The following is a 14,982-nucleotide window of genomic DNA, read 5'->3' as shown; positions in this document are numbered from 1 at the left end:
TGGTCTTTAGTTTCCTCATCCGTGAAATGGGAGCCATCAGGCTGGCCCTTTTGGCTCCAACACGTGATATTTCTAACCCCTCTTGCAGGGAAGCAAGACTGACATGCTGCAGTCTGAGAAGATGGGTGCTGGGAGGGGTGTTACAGGGGGCAAACTTACTGCCTCCCACCACTCCCTCACCTTGAGAGATGGGGGTGAGGCTCGGACTGATTAGGTAACTTGCCCAAGGTCACACAGATATTATTAATAATGATGACTTATTTTTTTTTTAAGATTTTATTTTTATTTATTTATTTGAGAGAGAGAATGAGAGACAGCACGAGAGGGAAGAGGGTCAGAGGGAGAAGCAGACCCCCCGCTGAGCAGGGAGCCCAATGCGGGACTTGATCCTGGGACTCCAGGATCATGACCTGAGCCGAAGGCAGTCGCTTAACCAACTGAGCCACCCAGGCGCCCCATGATGACTTATTTTAATGTGGTGTTTGACAGTATCAGCTTCTCCGTAGGATCCCTTAGTAGCCCAATGAGGAGGCTATATCATCCATTTTACAGATAAAGAAACTGAGGTCCAGAGAAATGATGTGGCTTGCCCGAGGTTACACAGTGATTTACATGTGGGCACAGCCTGTGAGATTCCTGCTCTCCTAACCTCCTGAATCCCTGGGAGCAAGAGAGGGGCTGACAGGAGTTGCTCTGGGCCCCCACTCTTATCCACGGAATCCCCATTTGTATCTGACAGATACATACTGTGTGCCACACAGGATTGCAAATGAAAAAGGAGTCCCAGAAGCTTGAAAACCCTGGCCCTAGACCATCTTCATCTGCCCATGTCAATAGCCTTCAGTTTTCCCCTCCTCCTCTTCCCTTGGAGGTGGGGGTGGGGGGATGGTCATGGGAAGAAACAGAAAGACTGAACATATCAGTCTCCAGCCTGGGGAGACAGAGTAGCTAAATCTAAAGTGTGCTCAGGGTCCAAGCTGGTGAAGTGAGGTGGGCCGACAGGTAGTGAGCACCCTGTCAGCAAGAGTAAGTAAGGCTAGATGATCCAGCCAAAGGGTAACTCTTTAGATGGTAGCATTTATGGGCTTTTGCTGCTGTTTTTAAATTTGATAAAAGCTAATTATGAAGTGTTCCTCACGTGCCAAGTGTTTTGTATGTATATTATGTCATTGAAACTTTATAATACTCCGATGAGGTAGAATCTGTTGTTCCCAATTTATGAATAAGAAAACCGAGGCTCCAGAAGGTTAAGTAACTTCCCAAGGGCAACTAGGAAGTGGCAGGTCTAGAAAGCTGATTACTAAGCTTCTCCTCACTACCGCACTGTCCTTTGTGTTTTTCTGTATTTTCCAAGCTTTTGACAATGAATACATGTTGCTTTCATAATCGTGAAAAAGTCTTACAAGTTACTGACTTTTAAAAAAACTCCATCTGCCCTGATGTTCTGTGTTTCCCTGGTTCTCATACCCCACCCAGGACCCCCTCCTTGGCCTCCGTCCTTGCAGACTCCTGCTTTGCTGTCCCTGCCCCCACACCAGCTTGCGTGCGTGGGCAGGGAGAAGGGGGGACGTCCAGTGTCCCAGTCTTGCTGAGGTCTGCTCAAACTGTCTCCGGGAGGCCTCTGGCCCCTGGGGCATGGCGGGGCGGCCCAGGGAAGGAGAAGGGGAAGTAGGAAAGGATGTGAAACTTGGCCACAGCCAGGCAGGCACCACCCCTGCTGGGTGTCCCACAGCGGTCCCTGGGCCCCTGGGTGGAGGACAGGAGCATCCAGCTGAACTGTCGCCCAGCTGAGGCAGGTGAGGCCAGCACCCGAGGAGGGGGGAGGGGGCTGTGAAGTTCAGGGAGCCAGGGGAGCTGGCCTAGGGGGCTAGACTACAAAGGCAGGAAAGGGAGAACACTGACCCAGGGTTCTGGGCCAGGACAGAGTTGGCGGGGTGGGGGGGGCAGGGGAGCCCTGATCCAGGACCTCTTCATTCCTCAGGTTTGGGAGATAGTGGGAGGTGGTGACATAGACCCATCCCCTCTAACCAGAGTTCCTGGGTTTGGACGCCCCCCCCAAAAAAACACAAGAAGCTGGAGAAAGGCTGGGAGTGTCAGAGCCAGCACAGGGGTCCCATAGAGGGTCCGGTGGGTGCTGAAAGGGGCTGAGTGTGTAGGAGAGTGAGCACACGTGTTGTGTCAGGGGGCTGTGAATTCCTGTGTGTACGCACAGCTCTGCCATCTGGGTGAGAGAGTGTTAATTAAATAAGGAGTAGGCGCTCAATAAATATTTGTTCAATGGAATTGATCATCTGTAGGAGTATATGAATGTGGGTGTCTGGCTAAGTGAGAAATGGAGTCTATTTGGGTGTCAATTTGTGCATCTAGGAGTGTGTAGTGGATTTTGAGTTTGCTCACTGTGTTTGTAGGTGTGGGATCAGAGGCTAGGTTTGTGCATCTAAGTGTGTAACTCTGTGGGTGTGCTCAGTTTATGGGTCTCTGTGCAAATTTCTGGTTCTTCATATATGTGTGGGGTCACTGGAGCTGGGTGGAAGGCAGACATCGAAGGCCTTTGAGGTGTGTATGTGCCTCGGTGGTGGGGGGATGTGTAGATACCACTGTAGGTGTGGGATTCAAGTGTACGTACGAGATGGGTGTGTGTGAGTGTGTGAGGTCTAGCCCTGCCCCATGTCTCCATAGTGGCATCATGGAGGCCCCGTGGGGCTGGCTGGTGGTCTGTGTGCTGGCCATATCCCTGGCCTCTACAGTGACCCAGGATGTGTGCCGAGCACCGAACGGGAGGAATGGGGCTGCAGGACCACCCGGCCGAGACGGACGGCCCGGCCTCAAGGGGGAGCAAGGGGAGCCCGGTAAGCCCGTCCCTCTAGACCCCAGCCCCTCATCCCTTGGCTGGGCCTGGCCTCCGGGTGGAGAAGCAGGAATCCACCTGGGCCCCCGCGTGAAGCCCCTACACTCTGCACTTGGTCCCAGGGGCCACGGGGAACCTAGCCTCCTCCCTCAGCATGTCCCCAGGCTGCCAGGCCTCTCCGTATATCCCTTCCTGCTTGAGTCCTCTTTCTCACGGACCACCACAAGCAACAAATGTGAAAGGTCTTGGAGCAGTGCACAGTCCTGGGTTATTGTTCAGTTACCAGAATGAATAAGGCGCTAGCCTTTAGACAGAGGAGACTCATCTTGCTGTGTGACCTTGAGCAAGTTACTGACCCTCTCTGAGCCTCGGTTTCCTCGTCTATAAAACGAAACCTGGCACATAGAAAGGATTAATTCATGGCAACTATCCTTCTTGCTTCCTTCCAGGTCCCCCCCGCCACCCAACTCTGTCCCTGCTTCCCCATTCCCAGCCCCTTCCGGCTTCAGAAACTCACATTCTAGAAAAAAGGTTGGGGGTGAAGGAAAAGGGAGGAGGACATGCTCAGAGCGGAAAGGGAAAGTCTCAGTCCCCTTGAGCCTCCCAGTCCATAGCAGACCAGTAAGATCTGCATAGACATTTGCAATAATTGGCATCCAGGCCTCCTAAATGTAGTCCCGAAGCTGAAGAAGTCAAGGGCAGTGGCCCAGCGGGGTGTGGAGGACACAGCCATGGGCAGGGCCCAGCGGAGGAACCCGTGTCCTGTTTTTGCCAGAACCTGACAGCTTCCAAGTACCTGTTCCCACTTTTCTCCACTTTAGAGATAAGAAAGCTGAGGCTCAGAGGTTGAAACACTTGCCCAAGGTCACACAGCCAGCCAGAATCAAGGTCTTGAAGGCCCAGGCACTCCCCCATCCTCTATCCCACAGCAGTCAAGAGTCCCAGCTATCTCCCTGAGGACTGGTGGACACTGGACTCCCCCTCCAGATCTGGCCTTTCTCCCCACAGGGACTCCTGGCATGCGGACGGGCATCCGAGGCCTTAAAGGAGACCAAGGGGACCCTGGGTCCCCGGGAAGCCCTGGCAACATGGGCTTCCCTGGGCCCAGTGGCCCCCTGGGGCTCCCTGGCTCCCCAGGACCGAAAGGCATCAAGGGCAACCCAGGAAACATCAAGGACCAGCCACGGCCGGCCTTCTCAGCCATAAGGCGGAACCCACCAATGGGTGGCAACGTGATCATCTTCGACACGGTCATCACCAACCAGGAAGGCCCATACCAGAACCACACGGGCCGGTTCCTCTGTGCTGTGCCCGGCTACTACTACTTCACTTTCCAGGTGGTGTCCAAGTGGGACATCTGCCTGTCCATCGTGTCATCTGGGAGGGGCCCGTTCCGGCGCTCCTTGGGCTTCTGTGACACCAACAGCAAGGGAATTTTCCAGGTGGTGTCCGGGGGTACGGTTCTCCAGCTACAGCAAGGGGACCAGGTCTGGATTGAAAAAGACCCCGCCAAGGGCCGCATTTACCAGGGTTCTGAGGTGGATAGCGTCTTCAGCGGCTTCCTCATCTTCCCGTCCTTTTAACCCCGGGAAGGACCCTCTCACCCCTGGCCACACATGCTTCCTGCTGTGTGACTCTGGCCCACTCCCTCCACCTCTCTGGTTTCTATGGTCTGCTCTGTATGGGGGTGCTGTTGCTTTAGCTGTCTGAGGGAGAGGGCTGGCTCCCGGGGCCCCGAGAACTTGCTGCCCACTGCACAGTGTAAGAAGATGGATTTCTTGGAATTCTTTCTAGAATAAACACCTGAGTCCGTGTGTGCTGAGCCTGAGGTTCGGTTGCTACGCTGGACGCTGAGAGAAAGCATAAGAATGACAGTGTTGAGTGCTTACAAGTCAGGCCCATATTTTGTATTTTACAACATGTATTTAGCAGGTCCTGGGAGCCTCATCGGCCTGGGTTCAAATCCTAGGGCCACCACTTACCAGTTGGCCAACCGTGTGTGTATGATATAACTTCAGGGAACTCAGTTTCCTTATCTGTAAAACGGGAATAACAACGGCACTTCCTAACCAAAGGCTTGTTGGGAGGATTGAATGACTTAGTACATGAAAACTGCAGAGCAGTGCCTGATTCATAGTAAGGGCTATGGAAGTTTGAGCTATTCCTGTATTTTGTTTAATCTGTACAGCTGAGGGGTGAGGCGGGTATCACGACCCTACTTTCCGGATAATGAAGCAGGCTGGAGTGTGGGGGTGGACATAAAGCCCAAGGTCAGTGTTGAAGAAGAGGAGTTGGGATTTGAGCCCGGATCTTACTGGTACCCAAGCCTGTGTGTGTGTAACTGTGACCCTTGGCAGCCCCCACAGCCACATGCCTGACAAGTGACACCTGCTTGTCAACCCTGAACCAGCGGGCAAGACTCAGAGATGGGGAGCAGTTGGCCCAAGCCAACCTGACCCAAGTCCTCCCCAAAGCCAGGTTTCCTGAGTCCAGCCCTGGGCTTCCCCCTGAGCAGGCATGGAGGCTGGGGCTGCCTCCCTCCTGGGCTGGGCACCCCTCCCGGGCTAGGACTGAGAAGGTCTGGAGCACTCATGGTGCCTATTCCCAGGGTCCCACTTAGCCTGTCCAGAGCTGCTCAGAGGCAGGAAGCCCCACCATGTCCTTTGAATGTGAAGACAATAAGGAGCCCGGGAGTTCAGTCCTGAGGATGTCTAATGCCCTGTGCATTTTCCCGAAGGAAATCACTTGTGCCCTCTACACACACCACACATGCACACTCGTCTCCCGCAAGATGCACGTGGACCCACATTCCCGGACTGAGACCTGCCGACTCCCCACTTAAACACGGCACAGGGATCCCCTCCCTCAGCACATACCCAAGCCACTCCCTGACGCCCCATGCACAGCCCTGGACATGCACACTCGTTACACCTTCAAACACGCAGACATACTTGGGGTGTACGTGCTGTCGTACCCAGGTGCTCCCTGCCTCAGATACCCGAGTGCCCCTCCTAAACTGTCAGAAGGACACACACACACAACCTCGTGACATGCGTCCCAGACACACCCCTGCCGTGCAGGTGCACACGTCCTCCTCACCCTCCAACACGCATGTGCCTTAGAAATGCCCCGGTTCTCTCACCCGCTGACCCTCACACACGCCCGCGCTCCCACTGGGCCATTCTCTGAGCCACAGGAACGGTCTCTCCCACCTACTGACTGACACACGGGCAGCCTGGGAGTCCTCACAAACCCATACCTCCCCCCTCCCCAGGCCTCTGACAGACCCCCAAGACCCTCTCCTGGGGCAGGGCTGCCGCACCAACAGCTTCTGGGGGTCGGGAAGAAGAGGGTGACCCCGCTGCAGCCCCAGCTCCGAGCTGGACTCCTCCGGCCCCTCTGCCTCCTTCGGGCCTCCGCTCTGCCCCAGCTCTCTGCCTCCCTGCCCAGAATACACGCTCCCATGGACCAGGAAATGAAACAGATCTTTGAGCACCTACGATGTGCTGGACATTTCGTAGCCACTGATGCACTGAATCTTAGCAATCCCTCTTAACTGAGGCTCAGAGAAAGGAGATCCCTACCCATGGTCACACTGCTAGAGAGTGGCAGGACCTAGATTTGAACCAGCTCTGCCTGACCCCAAAGTGGGGAGCTCCTTTCATTGCAATGGGACTCGAAGATGTCAGGAGTGCAGCCCCTGTAAGTGGTGGGAGAGACCAGGCTAGAGAAACGTGAGTGCAGGGAGTGTCTGGTTGCTCCTTATCCTAAATTCCACCGAGAGGCACCCCCCCCTCCCCGCCCCCAGCCTCCCTGAGGCAAATCGCTGGCCAGGCCTGGAGGAGGGGAACAGGCTCAGGCGGAGTTGGAGCCTGGCTGCGGGGCAAGGCAGGCTGAGCATGGGCCGAGGCTGCCACCTGCTGGACAACACAGACCCAGGCGCAAACAAGCTGAGAACGGAAGATGGGGGGCCCCCCACCAAGGCTGTGTCTAGTTTTTGCTCTTCCCAGCCCTCCCCCTGCTGGGGACTTCTGAGGCCAAGTTCATTCACATCCTTACTCTCAGCCCACACTCTGCAACCCTGGGCCACAGGGTGGAGGGACAGATGGGGAGACCGAGGCCCTAAGGGTCACTTGGTGGGCAGGGGCGGAGCTGTGAACTCCTGCTCCAGGCTAAGCACTGCACATGCCTCATGCGCTGGGTCCTCACCACTGCCCTGCATGGGAGTGATTGGAAACCCCCATATACAGAGGAGGAACCGATCGATGCTCAGCGAAGTCGAAGGCCTCACCCTGAGGGACACCGGTGGCAGGTGGGGGGTCAGGGTTGGAACCCTCAACTGCTCAACAGCCCCTTCCTCCTCAGAATGTCATAGGAGCAGAAGAGGAAGAGAGGAGAGGAGCCTCTCCCGGCTCTGCCAGCCTGGCCCCAGCCCCCAACCCTGCACCAACCATCACAGACTCCAAGACGAGATGCAGGGGTGCCAGAGATGGATCATCAGGGGCCCCAGCAAAGGAAGAGGCACCCACACACAAAGCCTGGGCCTCCCCCACCACCCAGTATACAGATGGGAAGACTGAAGCCTAGAGTGGTTTGTGGAGGGCCTCAGAGCAAGGGAGTGGCAGGGCCGGAAGGAGATCCGAGGCCACTGACTCCATAGCAAGAGTCTGTCCACCACAGCAGGCTGCCTGCTGTCGAGTCTTGCCCATCCTGGGTGTCCACTCCCAAGTGTAACAAATGAGGGGGGCAAATGGAAGATTCTAGAATAAAGCCTGCCACTTGACAAGTGTGTGTGAGGCTTGTTTCAGGGAGCAGCTAAGCAGAGGGGTCAGAGCAAGGCTTTGGACCTTAAGAAACCATTTACACGTGATTTTTGGTAAGGGCTTTCACCACCTGAGACTCAGTTTCTTCATCTGCAGAGGAGGTTATAACTTCCTCCTAGGGACATTGTAAAACAGCTGTCTCAGGCACAGTAAATCCCAACAAATGGGGTTGGGCTGAACTGGACACACACACACACACACTCCCTCCAGCAGATCCGGGGCAGTGGACATTTCCTCATTTCAGACACGCATGACCCTAGGGTGGGGAACAAAGGGGCATCGCTGCGGTCAGCCGGGCTCAGTACCCAAAAGAAAGTATTGAGTCAGGACAAATTATGGGAAAGGGGATGTGGGATTGGGGGCAGGGTGAGCAGAGGGGAGGGGGCCGCCCAGTCTGCTGTGGGCCCTCCTCGCTGTGTCTACTCTGACACGGTGTCTTCCTGCCCCAGAGAGGGGAAGCAGATTTGGGGACATCTCTGTGACCAGACCAGAATCCTGCCACCCCAGGTGAGGCCAAGAACCCCCCCCCCAACCTCAGGTGAGGGCAAATGGCAGCTTCCCCCTACCGCCTCCCTGAAACATGGGGACAACTTGATTGGTGAGAGGAAGGAGGGTCCCCATCGCTGAGAGCTAAGGGCCTGGGCTCAGAGAAGAGGTCCCATCCCCCATCCATCCTGCAGTCCCAAACCCCAAGGGGCAAGGGGCCTGGGGAAGGGAGGTAGGCTCCGGAGGGCTGAGAAGGACCAGCCTGGGGAACAAGAGAGTGAGGAGGGTGGATGAGGGGCTGGGTGGGCCAACTCAGCTCTCTCCCCACCCAGATCCTTCCCCAGGATGGACATGGGGTCCAGCTCCCGGCCCCGCCTTGGACTAAACCTGATGCTGCTCCTGCTGGCTTTGCCACTTGGGAGCCGGGCCAGCACAGGCTGCTACGGGATCCCCGGGATGCCAGGCCTACCAGGGGCCCCCGGGAAGGATGGATACGATGGATGGCCGGGGCCCAAGGGTGAGCCAGGTGAGTCTGCCGGCCTGCTGGGAAAGGGTCACCTGAGGCCTGGGGACAGCGGGCAAAGTGTCCATCTGGGGCTAAGCTGGGGGGAGGAGGACAGCGACCTGTTGGCAAGACTCCCAGAGCACAGTCCAGCTTTCCTGGCAGGTGTAGTCCATTTCTTCTCAGAGCCCAGGACTCGGTCCTCCCTGTTCCCCAATTTTGTGCCTCAGGGTCTCGTCTGACACCAGGGAGCGAACAAGAGCACCCGTGCCAGGATGTGGCAGGAAGGATCACAGGAGATGATCCTGAAGACCTTTGGCAAACTCTAAAGTGCTATGCTCTTTTTTTTTTTAAGATTTTATTTATTTATTTGAGAGAGAGAGAATGAGAGAGAGCACATGAGAGGGGGGAGGGTCAGAGGGCGAAGCAGACTCCCTGCCAAGCAGGGAGCCCAATGTGGGACTCGATCCAGGGACTTCAGGATCATGAACGGAGCCGAAGGCAGTCGCTTAACCAACTGAGCCACCCAGGCGCCCTAAAGTGCTGTGCTCTTTGATTACAGCCCCTCTACCCCCTGCCCTGCAGCATGGACTTCTGGGGGGTGGGGCCCACACAGTGAGTGTCCACAACACACAGATGGCCAGGGTTCAAATCCCAGCCCTACCACTTCCCTGTGCAAAGTGCCTCAGTATCTTCATCTGTCAAATGGGGAGATGGTAGTACCTAGTGCATAGGGGTGCTGGGATGATTAAACAAGTTGAAATGTAAAACGGCACCGCGCACATGGTAAGGTCTTGGGGATGCATAGGCTGTGCATGTTATAGCTGGTATTGTTTTTATCGGAGATCTGTGCTCACCTCCATCCCCCTAGTTGGGGGCACGGGGAGTGAGAAGTCAGGATTGCAGAACGATGGGCAAGTCCTAGCGTGAGCAAAGGGGGCTGAGGACATGAGGGGGTGCGGGTGCTGGGCAAGCGCTGGAGTCTGGGGGCGCCTTCTCGGTCAGAAGGTGCATATCTGGGATGCAGGTGTGTCTGGAGCCAGTGTGGGTGAGACTGGGGTGAGGTTGGACAGAGGTGATGGGGGGCGGCAGAGGCGGGGGCGTGGGGGCAGGCCAGGGATGAGGAATGTCCTTAGGAATTTCCCCACTGTCATCTTCACTCCTGGTACTAGAATGGAATTTTGCCAACATTCCAGAAGGAATTCTCTGATTCAGGGTTAGCCAAATGAGGCCCCCAGGTCTGCCATTTTTCGAGAACCGGCAGACTCACCTGCACAGCTGCCTCTGGCCATCTCGTGGCCTAGGGTGGCCGATGGCAACCAATTATCGAGCCCCTACATATGCCAGGCATGGTTCCAAATGCTCAGCATATGTTTACCTTATGGGGTAGATAAAATTGTTAACTCTGTCTTACAAGTGAGAAAACTGTGGCCAAAATCCTTTTTAAAAAGTGCCTGGCGGCCATTTTATAAATGTCAAAGCTGAGGTTCAGAGAGACTGAGCAACTTACCCAAAGTCACAGTGGACTCCTGTCCTACGCCAAAGGCCATGCCTTTAGCCACTACCCTCCGCACTGCCTGTCAAGCCCCTCCCCACGGCATGTCCTTCCCCTCCCAATCAGTTGCTGGAAGCTACCCTGAAGGATGAGACAAGGCCCTGCACACCTTGCAGGCCTCACCAGGAGCTGACCTTCCTGAGCACTTCCTATGCGGTGCCTGGAATGCTCACTGTCCCACTCCAAGCTCCCAGCAGCTCTCTGGGATCTGTTCTTTTACGCCCTTTCCTCAGTTGGTCATGCAGAGGCTCAGGGAGGGGAGGTCACCCGCCCAGGGTCAGGCAGCTTTCACCTAGGTCCATTGGATCCTGATCCCCTTCTCCTAACCCCAGGACCTAAAAGGCTCACAAAGCCATAGAGGGAGGATCTGTCACAAATAGGTCGGCACAGACAGCCAACCGTAAGGAAGTCAGAGGAGGAAGCGGCCATGAGGGCTGGTAGGCTTGGCCAGAGAGGGCTTCCGGCAAGAGGAGACTAGAGCCAGGCCCTAAAAGATGAGTACGGTTTGGACAAGGGGAGAAAAATCTCACAGAGGCTCAGAGAATCAGGGCTGTCACAAGAATCACACTCTCTGGGACTAGGACTCAGCCAGATTGACTTTCCGATCCTGACTCCACCTCCTACTGGCTGCTTGGCCTTGAGCGAGTCTCCGGCCTCGGTTTCCTCATCTGTACCACGAGAGAAGCTGAACCAGCCCAGGTGTCATAAGGGGCTCTGGGGGGCTGCCTGGGGCCAGGAGAGACAACAACCCCTTAGTGGGGCAGTTTCCGTGTGGCTCCATCCCGCGTGCTAAGCTGGTCCGGGGTGGTTCCGTCTCAGGAACGGACACAAGTTTTGTGGAGTTCTGAAGCTTATAAAATGTTGAGGGCCCTCTTTTAAAAAATAATACAAAATTATAGGTACATTTGTTTGCGGGGAAGGGGCTGGTTACGTGCTACAAAATCGTGTTAGAACGAGCTCCGACACATCCTGATGCTGGCTAGGCTCACCCTCTCCATCATAAATGTGGAAACTGAGGCCGACCGACAGGGGAGCCACCTTAGCCACGGTCAGAGGGCAAGTCCATAGGGAGGCAGGACTCCAGGTGATAGTCCATCTGGGGAAGGAGGTTCCAGAGGCTACACTCTGGTGTTATGTCCCCTGGAGGACACCCCCAGGGTCCCTGTCCCCTGCCCCATCACCTCCTTCCCACCTGCTCTCTCCCCAGGAATCCCAGCTATCCCTGGAACACGAGGACCCAAGGGTCAGAAGGGAGAACCCGGCACACCTGGCTTTCCCGGGAAAAATGGCCCCATGGGGACCTCTGGGATTCCAGGGGTTCCCGGGCTCATAGGACCCCCAGGGGAGCCGGGCGAGGAGGGCAGATACAAGCAGAAGCACCAGTCCGTGTTCACAGTCACACGGCAGACGGCCCAGTACCCCAGGCCCAACAGCCTGGTCAAGTTCAACACGGTCATCACCAACCCGCAGGGGGATTACGACACAAGCACCGGCAAGTTCACCTGCAAAGTCCCGGGGCTTTACTACTTCGTGTACCACACGTCGCAGACGGCCAACCTGTGCGTGGACCTGTACCGGAGTGGTGCCAGGGTGACCGCCTTCTGTGACCACATGTCCAACAGCAAGCAGGTCAGCTCGGGCGGCGTGCTGTTGAGGCTGCCGGTGGGCGGACAGGTGTGGCTGGCCGTCAACGACTACAACGGGATGGTGGGCACCGAAGGCTCGGACAGCGTCTTCTCTGGCTTCCTGCTCTTCCCTGACTAGGGCGGTCAGGCCCGCTCCAGCCCCAGGGCCGTCCCGCCTCCCTCAGCTTTCCTGCAAGAACCGCTGTGCTCGGGCCATTCTCCCCACCTGAGGGACTCCTCCTCCAGGAAGCCCGCCCTGCCCCCCTGCTCCACATTCTCTCCCTCCTCTGAGCTCCTTCAGGAGTCACTGCTTTGAGACTTAACCAACACCTTCTAATACTGTCAATGGATCCCCCCCACACACACACACAACACCAAGTCTTGGGAAACACAAGGAGATACAGAAATAAATAAATAAATAAATTGATAAATATGCACGGCTCAGGCTTCTCACTGCCAAGTTCTCGAAGAAGCGGGCCTCTTCATCCTCAGCTTTGCACCTGCCGCAGCCATCTGCAGGCTCTAGATTTAGACAGAGCCTCTAGCTGGTGCTCAGTAAAGGTTGGCGCCAATGTTGAGACACTCAGCACCCTGTGGCCATTTGGGAGAGTGTGATGGAAGGCCGCAAGAGGTCCCCAGTGGGCCATCTGCTGTCACTTATTTGGGTGAGAGGTGCTACTGTCATTAAAGTTATCCATGCTCACAGGTCAACGGGAGTGTTTGAATTCCCAGACCTATGTTGAATTGTGGCTGCACCTGTCACAGGAGGGGTTGGGGCTCAGGTAAGCCCAATGTAGACCAAGAACAGAAGGGCAGCGGATTTGTGCCGAATTAATGAGTTAGTTGGGGCGAATGAATGAATTAATAGTGGGTAAATGAGTGACTAAAAGCAGAGTAAATGAATGAGTGAGATGGGCATGAGCCAGTAAGAGAGAGAGAATCTGTCCCCCCAGTTGTCTGATTCACCCCAAACAACTGACAGACTCTGGGAGCCCCCAGGAGCTCAAAGAAAACGAGTGCTGCCCCAGGGCCGGCAGGCTTCCATGCAAGGCTCCTGACGGTTGGGCCCAGCTGGCGTGATCCTTGTTGGAGGACCAGGAGGCCCGACACTAGCCACAGCCCTTTCACTGTGGCGACCCTGAGAAGGGTTGACAGTTCAAGTTCAAAAAAGATAAAAAGTGTAACTTTCCCGGGCAGACTGCCCGTCCGGCCTCAGACCCACGGAGACCCAAGGAGAACCTGCCCCGGCCTGGCTGGGATCTCAGCCTGCTTCCACGAGACCCCACGGAGCTCACAGAGGCACTGACCCACGGGGGCTGCCACTGCAGCCCCCACCACCAGCTCCACCCGCTCTGGCTCCTTTGTTTGTGAAAGGGGCCAGTCCACACCTTCCTGCCTTTGCCATGTTGTTTCTTCATCCTGCAGAGCCCTCACCCCGCTCACACTAGTCCTCCATCCACCCGGATAATACACACTCAACTGTCAGGGGTCAACACAAAGATCACCTCCTCCACGACACCTTCCCTGATTCTCCCATGTGTGTCCCCGCAGTGCCCTCCAGAGCCTTGGATCACAAACTAGGTGACTTTTTAGAGCCTAGGTTCCCAAATCTGGTGGTACAACAAAATCATGCGTGCACACACACGCATGCACACACAGAGTGGAAACAGAGGCAAGGGCCTAGGAACGCTGGCTGGGTCAGGGGGTGCCTCTGGCAGGGACAGGGCCAGTCACGGGGCCACCCCTCACGGCTCTCCTCCATCAGCCACTTAGCAGTCCACCCAGCAGTGCCCCAAGTGATACATCTTTCTTCTCAGTTCTCTTTTGTTTAAAAAATCAATACACCGTTTATGTAGACCACGGTGTCAGATCAGAAACCTGTACTTTGGAAACGACAATTTTTGTGCCATTTTTATTTTCCATAATTGTTTCCTTGTTGTTCTCGCTTTGTCAGGAGAGACAGGCCTTTGAAAATGCCAGCTTGTCTGCTGGGCTGAGGGGAACCCGGCAAGGGCTTTGAAGGGGGGCAGGCGAGGAGCAGTGGAGGCGGGACGGGAACAAGAATAGGACGCCCCAAGGGGTGGCTTGAGTCTGCTTGACAGTCTCTCTCTCCCTCTCATGCGGCCCCTCCCCCACCGAACAAAATAAATAAATAAAATCAATAAAAAGAAGAAAAAGACACCCCAAGCCTCAAGGAATCTCTTTTAGACCACAGAATTTTGAGAAGCTGTACGCCTCTTCTCCCACACTCGGTAGGGATCATCCCCTCTGTGCCAGGGATGCAAGGCAGAGCAGCTGACTCCTACTCAGAGGCCAAGGCCCAGACACCCCTCCACTCCTGGTCCCTGATCCAGGCATGGCTCCCATGCACCCAGGCTCAAAGAATTCGGTCTTCTCTTCATATATATAACACTGTCCCCAGGTTCGCATGGGGGGCCTGCAGAAGGCTGGGCCCTGGATGTGCCAGGTTACTTCACTGGCCCCCCATAACCCATGCCTTCCCTTCATATATGGGGAAACTGAGGCCAGTAAATATGCCTGAGGCCACATAGCTAGACCAAGGCAAAGCTGGGATTCAAACTTGGGAGAGGCTGATTCCTAAGCCCATGCCCGTCCTCCCCTCCCTGCTGCCTCCTGCTCTTAGTCTCAAGCTGTCTCTTTGAACCCCAAGTTCAAACTCACCTTTTCTCATTGCCATCAGCCACCAAAGAATTAGAAGCCCAGGCGGCCCTTGGGGACCTTCAGAAGAACCCTGGACCTGCAACCTACAAATTTACAATTTTATGGGTTCAGAGACTAAGTGGTACGGAACTCTACCCTTCTCCCTGCTCGGAATCCACTGTCTTCCCCTCCTCATCCAGGCCGAGTCCCTTCGAGTCTATAGTTGGCCGAGCCCAGAGACCCTTTGGCTTTACCAAACTAGTCTCTTCTTTCCCTAATACCCACTGCAGGTAACCCTTAAATTCCATCAATCCGCATCCACAAGCCCAAAGATGTTCTGTCTCCAAGCACAGATGTCAAGTGGGGCCCTCCTGACCTGTGGCAGCTCCTGGCGCTGGCTGGGCACCCATCCCTGTGAGGGGCACCCATCCCTGTGAGGGGTATCCATCCTTGTGAGGGGCACCCAGCCCTGCGAGGGGCAT

The 14,982-nt window shown here is 55.7% G+C and overlaps 2 protein-coding genes across 3 annotated transcripts; both read left to right on the top strand.

Annotated features, from left to right (window-relative positions):
- The first annotated feature begins 1,680 nt into the window (after positions 1–1,680).
- Positions 1,681–4,717, top strand: C1QA (complement C1q A chain). Of its 2 annotated transcripts, none has more exons than XM_035019552.1 (3): positions 1,681–1,792; positions 2,680–2,849; positions 3,857–4,717. In XM_035019552.1, exons 2-3 carry the CDS (start codon positions 2,687–2,689, stop codon positions 4,429–4,431), a joined length of 738 nt encoding a protein of 245 aa, XP_034875443.1. In that variant the 5' UTR covers positions 1,681–1,792; positions 2,680–2,686; the 3' UTR covers positions 4,432–4,717. The 2 variants fall into 2 exon arrangements, with proteins under 2 accessions (XP_034875443.1, XP_034875442.1); XM_035019551.1 differs by having other exon boundaries at positions 1,682–1,796.
- A 3,297-nt stretch (positions 4,718–8,014) lies between these two features.
- C1QC (complement C1q C chain) lies at positions 8,015–12,125 on the top strand. Its single transcript, XM_035019550.1, has 3 exons — positions 8,015–8,178; positions 8,490–8,683; positions 11,422–12,125. Exons 2-3 carry the CDS (start codon positions 8,503–8,505, stop codon positions 11,976–11,978), a joined length of 738 nt encoding a protein of 245 aa, XP_034875441.1. The 5' UTR covers positions 8,015–8,178; positions 8,490–8,502; the 3' UTR covers positions 11,979–12,125.
- Positions 12,126–14,982: the final 2,857 nt, after the last annotated feature.

This window comes from Mirounga leonina, unplaced genomic scaffold (genome assembly GCF_011800145.1).
Source record: "Mirounga leonina isolate KUSES-001 unplaced genomic scaffold, KU_Mleo_1.0 Mir_173, whole genome shotgun sequence".
NCBI lineage: Eukaryota > Metazoa > Chordata > Mammalia > Carnivora > Phocidae > Mirounga > Mirounga leonina.
The sequence above is the reverse complement of the archived record's forward strand: the minus strand, read 5'-3'. Positions and strand labels throughout refer to the sequence as shown.

Excerpts from the sequence above, each read along its gene's own strand:
- C1QC (XM_035019550.1), top strand. The coding sequence starts at position 8,503 with ATGGACATGGGGTCCAGCTCCCGGCCCCGCCTTGGACTAAACCTGATG. Across the intron at positions 8,684-11,421 it reads GGGGCCCAAGGGTGAGCCAG|GAATCCCAGCTATCCCTGGA; the intron begins GTGAGTCTGCCG and ends CTCTCTCCCCAG.
- C1QA (XM_035019552.1), top strand. The coding sequence starts at position 2,687 with ATGGAGGCCCCGTGGGGCTGGCTGGTGGTCTGTGTGCTGGCCATATCC. Across the intron at positions 2,850-3,856 it reads GGGGGAGCAAGGGGAGCCCG|GGACTCCTGGCATGCGGACG; the intron begins GTAAGCCCGTCC and ends TTCTCCCCACAG.